The sequence below is a fragment of the Strigops habroptila genome, chromosome 10 (genome assembly GCF_004027225.2).
Source record: "Strigops habroptila isolate Jane chromosome 10, bStrHab1.2.pri, whole genome shotgun sequence".
Classification (NCBI taxonomy): domain Eukaryota; kingdom Metazoa; phylum Chordata; class Aves; order Psittaciformes; family Psittacidae; genus Strigops; species Strigops habroptila.
Window position 1 is genome coordinate 734,728 of NC_046359.1, and position 12,694 is coordinate 747,421.

Below are 12,694 nucleotides of genomic sequence, written 5' to 3' on the forward strand. Positions count from 1 at the left end.
CTGCCTCAGTGGTCCAACAAGAGAGGCCATTCTTCGTACACATCCACGCATACTGAGTGATATAAAATGCTAGTAACCCAGCTGAAGTAGGGTGTTGTCTCCCAGGACAACAGTCACATTCTGCCATTTGCTTTTGTAAACATGCGCATGCTTCTTAAATAATAGAAATATTTGTAATTGTAAGACAAGGACAACCTCATGCAAAAAGGCACATAGCGATTCCTTCAGGAGAAAGTTGTTTGGGTTTTTTTTAACCCATACATAATAATGCATAACTGAGATATTTCCCAACCTTCCTCTGAAGGGTGCTTAGAGAGAGGTTGGCAGAGTTACTATACCTGTGATCTGACCTCCTATGGCAACTCCTGTTTTCTCAGAATTATGGGAGTAGACACATGCAATAGTATCCAGTAGGAACAGAAAATGGAAATGATCCAGTTCTGCAAGTGAAATAAAACCAGAGGTATCTTAAAATCTTTTAAGAATGTGTTACAGCATCAGTGTGATATTCATGTGGCTTGATCCTGCCTACTACAGTGCATCTACATCCCACAGCTACAAGTACACGGTAAAAGGAAATTGTAGGACAAGTAAAGCAGGGGAGGAAGATTCTGCATGAAGAAATCAACTAGTAAGCGAATACACAGTTACAGCCTATGATCATCTCCCTTTGCTTTTGCTGTTTATTGGTTTTGGCTACACATACATGATTTCCAAACAGATAGGGCTACACTCAAATGACTCGTCTTCCAAGTTGTGATTTCTCTAAAGCTGGTCTGAGACAATTGCTTACTCAGCCTAAAGGTCATCTTGCTAAATTCTGCACTTGCAGCTCATTTCTCCTTCTACTCTTATGAAATAAGGTGTTTGGGGAAGGCTGGAGGCAAACACAAGCTATGCTGTGCCATTGTCTGCAAGTTCTGCATGTCTTCAGCCAACAGGTGTTATTGAAGCCTCTCTCCGAGATTTGTTTGAGGCTGCAAGCCAAATCTTGGCTCAATGGTATCAATACTATGTATCTCACATTCACAGATTAGGAAAATCTACCATAAAGTATGAAAAGTGGTAGATCTTTCCTCCCCTACCTTTCACAGCTCAGGTCCACTATCTTCCTGCTGTTAAGTGACCACATTGTTGTCCATGGGTCCCCTGCTGAAGCTTAGTTCTTGGGTTATGTTTTTTTTACCTAGAAGTTACGGATATGCCACTTGAGATTTGTCCTTCTCCCTACGTCACTTTTTCCCTCAGCATAAGTGCTTTCACTGCAACTCTCTTAGTATAAACTGTAGACAGCTGCTAATCAGATATTCTCTGTTTTGCCCTTGAATTTTGAGCTTTCTCCCTACCTCAGCTGAAACCTTCTTACCATGCTACATGATTTATGTATCATGCCACAGTTTGTACTGTAAAGGAGCATACAGCAGGATATTAAGTTTGTTTCTTTTAATGCATTTTTTTCAATTCCAAGCAGAGGGGACTTTCTGTTTTATTTCATACGTGACTGAATCTTCCATGTATGAAAGAAATGGTGGAATAGCAAGCTTTTATTACATATATTACATAAATGAGAAAAGAGGCAAACAATTCAAAATAGAATCACTGAAGTTGGAAGAACGTAGCTAAATAACTTCATATCCCCTGAGCATTTTTCAGAGACATGTTATCTGAGAAACATCCTTATCTGAGTAAAACCTTCTTCTATCAATCAGAGAGCATTTGAGTAGGCACACTTAGCTCATGCGCGCCCTGTGGGGGAGAGCTCTCCCTTGCATTTAAGGAACTGTGCCCAGGCAAAGCATTCTCAGACTTGCATTGCCTGTTGCAGACCATACATGGACTTTCAGGATCCAAGCCATGGGATAAGACAGGAATGGCCAATTGGCTTTATTTAGCATGGCTTGAAAAGGTCACAATTTGTATTGAATTGTTAAATCTAGGCAGTGCTAAGAAAACCCAAAAGCTTGCCAGTACTACCAGAAAATACTGCCAATGGGTGTATGGAGTTTGTTGTCAAGGAACAGAAAAGAACCAGAAATGCGTTGCTCCTTGTAATAAGAATGACCTCATGGTAACTAATATCAGAGCCTAATATGTCCCTAAAATAAACTGAGACAAATACGTTTATTTAAAATGGTTTTCTTGTTCTCTCTGCTTTTGAGTGCTTGAGGATGCCAAAAAACCAGACCCTAAGAACCTGACTCCACTGCGCTAGTCACGTTTTTCTCCCAAACACGTAGCTGGGCTACGTGTTTGGGAGCAAAAGGCTTGATCTGCTCTCTTGTTGCTATCTCAAATCCACAAGGAGCTGCCTCCACATGTGCCAAGCTTGGACTCGATTCATTCTTTCATTCTTCCATAAATCTATTTAAAGAGCTCAGGTACCTTCAAAATTTCATTTGAAAATAAGATTCTCCTGAAGTGACTTTAGGAGAGTTCTGTAGATTTGTCGAGGGAGAGCGTCTAGATGGGGTAATTTGCTGAATTCTTCTTGAAGAAATTTAAGAAAGGAATGTACACTGAGAATTTGGAATGAACTTGAGATCAATGCTGTCAGCCTTGCTGTAGAATTTCCACTAGTGATTCTCCATAGAAGGAGAGGGAGATCAGGAAGAGCAAACATTGGCAAAGGGGTAAGGGTGCAGACTGCTAGGACAGACCTTGGCAGTCAGAAGGGAGATGTGGAGAGTTATGAAGTTCTCTCTTATGAAGAAGAGAGAGTGTGAAGCTTGGTGGGAATTGACAACCTTATCAATAAAGAAGGGCAGGATTGAGAGACCAGAAGGATTTCTGAGGTTGCTGGTGCCGATGGAGCAGGAGAGACACATCATGGCTGTGCCTGGGTGTGCTGAGGGTCTGTGTGTATGTGGGGAGAGAGTCATGAATGCTTTTGGAAGTGAGCACTGGGAACAGAAGTTCAATAGAGATCACAGGAATCAGTGGTTGGGGAAAAAACAAGTAAGAAGTCCTTGGGGCAGGCAAAAGAGATGAAATAGGACCATGGGTTAAAAAAGAAATGGATAAGGAAATGTACAACTCACAGGTCAGCAGCTTGAAAGCTGAAATTATGTAAGTGGGAAAAGCTGGGAGGAAAGAGAGAGACAGGCTTTGATATCAAAGTGGAAAGCTGATGGGAGATGTGGGTGATAGATGAGACAATGCAGAGGAGGAGGAAGGAGTTGGAGCCAGAGCTAGTGAGAACAGGAAAGAGTAGGAAGAAGTAGAAGCAGCAGAAATAGGCCAGGAGAACATTAGCATCCCCTGTACCTGACCCAGAAGGAGGATGGGAGCACAGAAGTGCTTTCAGCAAGAGAAGGCTGCATGGATCCTCAGCCTGTTAGGTCTGACATAGCCATTATGGACTAATACATTCTGGCTCCCCTCCACCTCCACATCCTCAAGTGTTTCAGTCAAAGCAACAGTACAATCACAGATGACACACATGGATAATATATTCTCACTTACTTGTGCAGCTCCTTAAAATATAGCTCAGGAAGGCATAGCAACCATTACTATATTTAAAATGAAATATTGTTTATCAGAATAGATGACTTCCAAAGATGACAACACCTTGCAGCAAATCTGCAGAGTTTCCATCATTCTAGCTACCTGTACATAAACACAAATTTCTGCTAAGCTTTGTTCATCCCAGAGGATGCCAGCACCACATCGTGCTGAGTATGTTTTGCATGTGACACTGTTTGCAGCTGCAGTTTTCCAGGAGTCATCTTCTGACTGCATCAGCCACTCCATACTAGGAGCACAGTTCTATGACCCATGTATTGTTCAGCACCACGCAGATCAATGGAAGAGAATCCAGCATAAGAAACTGGAACAAGAGGCGATGATTGCTGTTATTTCCTAACTGATGACTGTTTATTGAACTATTTTTTAGTCTTTAAAATGTCTAAATGATGTACCTTCCTGGTGTAGGTGATTTAGGACTGCTTGGCTGGTATCATAAGAAGCCCAGCATCTTAATGTGGCTGAGATCTTAATAATTCTGACTGGCTGCAGCGCAAGCTGTCCTCTGGCATTTTTGTTGGGGGGAAAGGAAAAAAAATCAGAAGGATTTATGAAAATGTGCCTCACATCAGTCAGTGTAAGAAACCAAAAGTAGAAGAGATTTAGTGTGGGTCATTGTGCTCCTGCCTCTGAAGGCACAGGATTGGTCCCTACTCTGTGAACACAAATGATTTGTTCGTCGAAGTTTTGAATGACTCAGCTGCTGTAAGCCAGTCACCTCCTCTAGGAGACATTCCACAATTTAATAGTTCTGGGTAAAGTTCTCACTTTCTGTAGAAAAGGAAGAGAGTGGTGCTAGGAAAGATCATGTAAATGCATAGAAAATGCCCGTGTTCTATTGTTTGATAAAGAGTAGCCACAATGTGAAATGACTTAGGATTTGTTTGGGACTAAAGGTTCAGCCTTCCTTTCTACTAGTCACTGGAAACAGCACAGAAGATGCGGGACAGGATTTGCTGCTGCAAGAAGTAACTAGAAAGGAACTGCTATAGACATCAGAGTAGTCATATCCAGACTCTAACTACAGCTGATGTCAGATTCTTCAGGAGAAGATTTAGCAGGCCATTTTGGAATAACCAGCCTGTAAGGGAAATATTCTTCAAAAACCTATGTCAAAAAGTAGATGCTTGGATCCTTCAGTCTTGATGGTTGATATACCTTGTACTCTTTGCACTTATGCATAACTGTACACATTCTTATTGCTTGTACAGCCTCCTGACTTCAGAAGCTTGCTAGAGTTGCATTATCTGGCACAGACGAGTGGACTAAGTAGACTTCCGAACTTGTATATTTGAAAACTTTTTTGAATATCCTGATTTCAGTGATGTATCACTGAAAGATAGGGTACAGCATTCCAGAGGTTACTTAGGTATCATTCAGAAAGGTATTTTCATTATCAGATATGAATTTCTTGTTTCTGAGTTCTGTTGAAGTGCTCTTCTGTTATGAGGAAGAGTACTGGGAGCTCTTCAGCCATTTTATGACATGCACTATTATTCTGTGTCCTCTCACTCACTGCTCTTGAAAAGTTACACAGCCCTCACTTTATAGTTTCTGTTTCCAGCACACATACTACTGATTGCTGTTTGACTGTGGACTTTGTTGAAGGGACTCAACTTGGGCAGGAAATGGGTGGAGACTCTCAGAGTTCAGACAGCATCATGCTGTTGTGCCTGTGCAAGTATATTCAGTCTTGCAGCTGAGAGCAGCCATCATGAAGGAGCAACCATTTTCTGCAATGTCTCCTATTGGAAAATCGTTTGGGGTGTCATGGTTATCCACCATTACACGCAGGTGTTGAGCTTGCTTCTACGAGGACTAAGTTGTACACATGCTGTTGTAACAGCTGCATTACTCACAGTGACAGGTAGAGCACACATAAACAACAAGGTTCTGATAACTTTTTGTAGTTACTTTTCTTTATCAACGTAAGATCTATAGCCAAAGAATAAATGTACTTGTATCTTCTCTGCGTAGTTTTCACTTCCTCCTGATTACTTTGATAGGAGAGATACACAACATCTACTGTATTCTAGAAGTGAAAAACAAAGTCAAATTTTACAAAGTCAAATTTTTGACAGACTTGTTAAGAAGAAGCAATATTGTGTGTTTTCAAATAGCTTTTTCTGATTTCTACACCAACTGGTTGAAAACTTCTGAAATCACCACTTCCTTTCACAGACATTTTAATCTGAATACAATGTGTGAATATTTTCATTCCTACTTTTTTTTCACCAGTTCTAAAAAATGGCTAAATGAGCTCAATGACCTATAATACATTCATCTTTGAAAACACGTGGTTATATAGTCTACATGGGCTGCCATGGAAGCAAGACACAAGGAGATTCAAGTTAATTTTGCCTTCTCAAAAGTAGCTGGTCCAGTTTTAGCTTAAACTTTTCCTCGTCCATTTATTTTTATCTAAGTGACCCATTTTTTATACCTGTTCAATAACAGGGTCTTAAATTGGATCTAGATTTGCACTCCTAAGTAAATCTTAATTCATGCTCCCTTGTGCTTATCTGATGATGAGGTTGGACAGGAATAATGACTACTAGAATTGCAACGTTGAAGGCATTCATTAACGTTAGTAATCATTAATCTTGTGTGGAAGCTTTATGCCTACAGTTGATCAGCCCTTTATTGTACAGCATCAAGATAGCTTATATTGAAGCAGGAACAAACCCACTAAGAAAGGCCATCAGGTGAGGTTTCCATGGCAGCAGTCATCCCTTTGCTGCTCCCGTTTGTGGTAAAGACAATGCAGGAATAGTCAGTGTGTCACTGCTCAGTGGAGAGAAGGCTAATATTACTCCATCCCAATGTAGCAAGCAGCCCATTTTAAGAAAGATCAGGGCTGCTAATCAGGTGGGTTTGTGACTGTTGTCTCCTGAGTGGCATTCGGTACCATTTTTGCTCAAAGCATGAGTTCCTGTGGTGTGGCTGCACGAGGGACAGGCGTACAACAGCTACACTGAATGCACGAGCAGTATCACCCAGCAATGAATGAGCTCCTGTGCTGGGCAGCAGAGAGCACAGTGCATAAGCTGAACTCAGAGACTCTGAACTAACCAGAGATGACTGACATTCAGGAGCTCGTCAGTGACTCATCGGATGGATTTGCAAAATATTTCCACTTTGCACCATAAATGCATTCTAGTAAATGCCACTACTGCTTGGTTCATGAAGTTGGCTATGTAAGTAGGTGCAGTAGGGACTTGAAAAAAGTCCTTCTGTAAAGGTGCTTTATAGTGCTGGGCTCTATAGAGAAAATAAGTGAAAAAGAAGCCCTGGCTTTTCTTCAAGTTTTTCCTTGGAGCTTGTTTTTCACAGAATGATCATAAAACAAAAGCAAATGGAACTGAAGAACATTAGGCAATAACAGGCACTCCCTGCTAAGCCAATCTGGGAGTAGAGGGCATCTCATTACCTTCTACCTAACTGTCCCACCTTTTTCTTTGATCAGGAGGAAGATGGTATCCCGCTACCGTGGGTTACACAGGAGCCCTTTATTTTTTCAGATACCTTTATCTTGTCAGGTTAATTCTGGCATAGAAGAATGTTGTGGAAAATAACTGTAAAGTACAGAAATTATTTTCCATATGTGAACTCATTTGGAGAAAGGGTTTTAATCCGTATTTAGATCATGCAGATTAATTTACTAACACATGTAGATTCCTACATGAAGTGTCTTAACTGTTAAGAGTTTGGCTGCAATAAAAGCTTTTCTAAGGAGGAGGAAGCTATGACAACCATGTACATTTCCAGAGTGATGGAGAATCGTTAAACAGGGATTCTGTACTCTATGTGACAGAGAGTGATTTATGGTAACAGTTTTGGGTGGACTTCTGTGTCTCTGCCCCTCAGGAGCCTATGACTGTTGATCTAGTGATCAAAAGTCTTTCTTAAACAAATAGAACTATTAGCAAGTGAAGCAAATCATATGGATGTGGAAATCCCCATCAATAATAGTCTGTGCAGCTGCTGAGTCTTCTCTAGCTGTGCTTCACTGTGAGCTCTCTCAAATTGCCAGGTCAGAAAGGAAGAGATTTACATTCTTGAAGAGAACCGAGCAGCTCACGGCCCCAGCCTGTCTCCACTGAGCACTTTTCCCGGTTAGCCTCCGTGATGTTTGCTCTGTTGGTTGGCAGCGTTTGCCTTTCTTAGCTTCCACCTACTGGAACGTATGGACTCGCTCTGCTCCCTCTTACTTCACCACTCACCACATATATCAGGTCTCAACACAAAAGCTATCCCTTCAGAGGATACAGGTGTCCAATCCACTTACACACAGCGAAACCACATACCCGGAGTGCTTCTTCAGGCTGCACTGCAGTAAAGCTGACACCCCATCTCTTGGGTTAGTGTACCAACAGTCACCCCTGTAGCTGAATGCTAAAAATCTCTATGCCACCAGCAAACCACCATCGTTGCTTTTCCTTTACTGTGTAGTGAGTATGGAGCTGAGCAGAATTTCACTGATGAGGTGGTTTCTTTTTTTGTTTCTTTCTTCTTTTTTTTAATGTTTATCATACCTAGAGAAAAAATTATTAGATCCCAAATGTTACCAGGTAACTGAAAGAAAAGGAGGAGCAACCTAAAACACAGGTGCTGAAGAAATTATTCTCGGAAAGAGAAGCTGAACCACATTTCTGGCAAACCCCAAAACTCTGATGCACTTGCCAGGTGTGGTGAGGAGAAGCCACAGAAACACAGACGTGTACAAAATGAAAGAAGGATGCTGCAGAAAGCAGAGAGTTGGGTTCTGTGGGAGGCCCTGGAGAGTGCTGAATGCTCTTTGGATAAAGAACCTGCTTGGAACAGAGAGTGCTGCAGTTTTCACACTGTCACAGGGAACAGGGGCGTGTGTTCCTCGTAAATACAAACGCAGCAAGGAAATACCTGCCTGCATCGGAATATGAAAGTTGGCTGTGCGCTCATGTAAAGTTTAAAACAAAGCAGTAAGAATGTGGGAAATCAGTCACAGTTTCATAGTTTGTGGTGTCTGTTCTGGGTGGATGTCATCCAGGTGCTCCAGTTCAGTTCGAACTTGCAGTTCTTTCAAATAATTGCTTTTCAGGTTGCACTAGCTAAGCCTATAGCCCAAGCTACTTCCGGAAAACAGGGCTGTAAGAGTCAGTACTTGTTATTTTTGTTTTGTTTCAGGGTGTGCTGGATTCACCACGTCACAGGAGTGTGGGCGTACCCGCTTCTTGAGCACCTCAGCCCAGGTGTCAGAGTAGTATTTTTTGCAGCCGTTACTGTAATAATTAACATGTTCTACTTGGTGGGAGAGGTCTTGAACAACTACATCTGGGATACCCAAAAATGTGAGTATTGTTTTAGGAATATTAACTCATGAGATACACCGTCGGGGCTTGTGTATGCTCCCCTGGAAGTCGAGAAGGTTTTAAACTGGCTAAAACAGAGGAGAATGACAGAAGTTCCACTGAAACATCTTGTTTGCTTGCTCTTAAAAGCAGATGGATGAATGAAATGGCTGCTGGGAAGCTTGGTGAGCTATGAATATGTATTCTTTTTTATAACTTCCAATACTAATTAAAGAGCTGATGGCAATGACCTGAGAGGTTTGCAACCCACTTGGTTTACAACCCACTTATTAGATGATGAACCCATTAGATGCAGCTAGAATAAAGTATTGTTCTGTGGGAATGCAGTTAACGGTAAGCTTAAACTTTGAAATAAAAATATATCCTCTTAGTATTTTCAGGTATAAGGTGTTTCCTGCTTATAAATTTACTCAAGGAAAATGAATATGTTCATGTCAGTAAAATAGTAAGAATGAAAGATCACCTTCGTGCAGGGTAAACATAACTGTGAAGACTACATCATTTACCCTGCCTAGGCCACCCGTTGCTGAGACGAGGAAAAGGGAAAATAAGACAAACACAAGATGAAAAGTTAGTTCCTTTAATCTATGAAAGATGTTTTTCATTTATCAAATTGCCTAAAATAAACAAACAACATTCATCGTCACCACAGTGGCAAATCACAACTAGAGTGAAATCCATGCTCTGTAGGAATTCTGTCATTACATTTGTTTGGCCTGTAACATGTTGGGACCATATGAACAGCCCGTATACCCTTTTGGAAAACTTAGTGTGCACTGATTAATACACCATAAATTCATATGGTAGTTTATTGCGCGGGTAACTGTTTTTTAACAAGTCCTCCAGTACTAGATAAAACCTAATGTTAGACGCTTGTGAAGTGTTCGCTTGAAGTGTGTTAAGCAGTTTTACTCAAAGACTTTTGAAGTGTCTTTTTGGTTTTGCTCTAGAACGAGCAATCAAGTATTCAATCAAACGAGTATTCAAGTGTGGTTCCAGTCCTTAGTTTGTTGTCACATTCACATCTATTTAACGTACTTCAGTTAATTCAGGAAAGAAGTTTCTAAAAAAAGGCAGCCACAAGGAATAATATTTTCACTTGACATAAGTCCTGTATGAAGAATAATTATGTGGTAAAGAGTCACATGTCCTTACCAAGTCCATGAATAAGAAATGGTGGAAGATTTCCATGCATAACGAAACTCCTGAGTTTTGTGGCACTCAACCCTAGAGGAGCTATCTTCAGTCAGGTCATTCTTCCAAACTCTTCCAAGGTTCACCATGGCCGCCTTATCCTCTCCATCATTTCCTGGATTTGGTTAAAGTATATTGATCCAAAGTCCTCCATAGCTCAAGCATTTGCAAACCAGAAAATGCCAGGAATCACCTGCTGCTTTGCTGTGCTTGAGACACTTTGTATAAACCTAACCTGAAGCAGATGGCAGGCACACTACAAACAGCAGAGACGTAAAATAATGTCAGTCTGTCACCATGCGAGACTTGGGAAAATATTATTTGAAAAATCATACATTTAAAAGGGGCTTTTAAACAGTAAGTTTGCAAATCAAAGCAGCCTGCCATGAGAAGATTTCTGGGGCAAGAGTAGGTTGTTTGGGGTTTGGAGTTTTTTCCTTTTCCTCTGGAGATGCATTAAATAAAACCTCACTACTGACAAAATAATTTGCAGTTAGTTTTTCCAAGTTAAACCACAAACATGGTAGGCAAGGAAAAATTTGCCCTTTGTACAAGCCAATGTCTGTCCACAGTTTTGAGGGTATCTGCATTTCTGCCAATCTATTTGTTGCATCTGCAGTAGAGTGCTTCAGAAGAAAGGAAAGAGGCTCCTTTTAAAAGGCAAATAAACCAGCTCATTTAAAACTATTGGAAAAGTTCCTTCCAGCAGAAAGCAGAAGACTCAAGATTGGCTCTGGAGCAGCCTTGTAAACCCACTGTAATCTTTTGGACCCAGCCTCTTGTTTTGGTTGTTAAACTTTCAACTGTGGCTCTTCCATTACACTGGTTTGCCAGCAACACCCAAGACCATTGTACTTGGGCTGCTGGCAGTGTCAGACCCATTTGTTTCCATGTTGCTTCCTTCAGCAAGGCAGCTCTGCAGTTGTGGTTTCTAGCTGCAGATGGGTCTTATTGTTTCCCATATGGGAATTAATTGTGTTTTTCGACTGACTTTCAGTGTACCTGCTATCTATGGATATATTGCATTAGCAGGTGATCTTAGTTGTGAATGGATTTTCCTCTCAGCATTCTCAAACATTGCTGCTCTTCTGCCTTCAGTGCTCAGAAGTCTTTCTTTTCCAGCCTGCAGCAGGCTGAAAACCTCCAAAAGAAATATTTGTATTTGAGATGTCTGGCAGAGAGGGCTTAGTTAGAAGAACAATAGTTCTGTCAGATACCAATAGTAATTCATTGTCCAGGAACAGGCATATGAAATAGCTGAATCTTTTCATTGCCAGAAAAAACACCATCTGCTGCCCAGCCCAGACTTCGCTCAGCATAGGAAAGAGGCAAGTCCTGCCGCAGAGAGAAGTTCATTAAGGAGCCCTATACTCAATTGAGCCCTCCTAATGCTATGTGGCTGTTACAAGAAGAGAGAGGCACCCTATCAACAGTAATTGCTTCTTCATTCTTCTACTCTCCAAAAAGGGAGATGTACTTGCAAATATTTAAATATCCAGTGTTGAAATGGAGGGCTCTTAAAGCTACTGAATTCTGAAACACAATTTTAAAAACGTGCTTTCAAATAAAGTCAGCTGCTCAGCTTCAGATAGTAAAATACATCTAATTTGCTTGTAGGTAAGCAGAGGAGGTGAGGGAACTAACTATTCCCAGCCCCTGCAACCGTCAAAGGCTGAGCCTGCAGCCAGGGGTTAGGGTGATTTGAAAATGGTCTGGTGGGAGAGAGGGTTGAGCAGTTCATTACTGGACAACCACTGGCATCAGGTGTGCACATGCTCTTTTTGTTCACAGCAGGTGAGGTAACACATGCAAGAGAGCAAATAGGGGAGAAACAAGTGCAATAAAGGGAAAAGAAAGATTGATGCATTAGAAGAACCTCTGTAAGTAAACTATTCATTTTTATTAATTGAGAGTTTTTAAAAGCTGTTCTCCATATGTTTTCAGGTATTGAAGAAGGAAAAGAAAAGCCAAAATTGGACTGAAAAATAGAGGCAACATGGAGCATTGTTTATGGCTTCATGGAAGATTTCTCATCACCAGCAGAGGTTGACATGGAGAGGAATCTTTCGGAAAGGAGGAAGTTTAATAGGCAGTCTGCTCAGTTCAAGGATATTTTCGGGTTTTATATGGAGGGAAATGATTTTAGCTAAGAATAATAATAATAATGTTTCAACATCATTCCTATTTCTCTGTTCTTGCATGTGACATACACATATAAGATGTAGATTTATGTCCATGGCACTCATATGCATTCGTTGCATCAAATACGTCATTAAATCATGAAGTCATTAAATCTTTTCACTTCCAGCAAGAAGAACAATGAGTCAATCCTCTGTATTGCTTGAGAAAAGCTTAACCAGATAGGTCTAATGTGGGGAAACAAAACAATATATATTTCAAAATACAATGTAAAAATACAGTAGAAGTTAATTGCATGAATGTATCTGAAGAAGAATTCAATCTGATGGAAATATTAATGTAACACTATGTAACAGCTGCCTTAAATCAGTGATGTTAATTTTTTGAGTCCAGTAAAATCTTATTTGCAGTGTTAGACTATCTGAATATGATGCAACTTTTCTTAAATAGGCCTAAATAAAGATCAAATTATCCCAGTGTTTCTGTTT

General features: G+C 40.7%; 1 protein-coding gene across 2 annotated transcripts in view; it reads left to right on the forward strand.

The window, feature by feature from the left end:
- The window catches only part of AIG1 (androgen induced 1), a 125,731-nt gene extending 113,046 nt beyond the window's left edge, over positions 1-12,685 (forward strand). For both annotated transcript variants that reach the window (XM_030498947.1, XM_030498948.1), the window contains exons 5-6: positions 8,689-8,852; positions 12,012-12,685. In XM_030498947.1, the coding sequence (XP_030354807.1) occupies positions 8,689-8,852; positions 12,012-12,049 (202 nt within the window). In that variant the 3' untranslated portion in view covers positions 12,050-12,685. The remainder of the gene's footprint in view (positions 1-8,688; positions 8,853-12,011) is intronic.
- Positions 12,686-12,694: the final 9 nt, after the last annotated feature.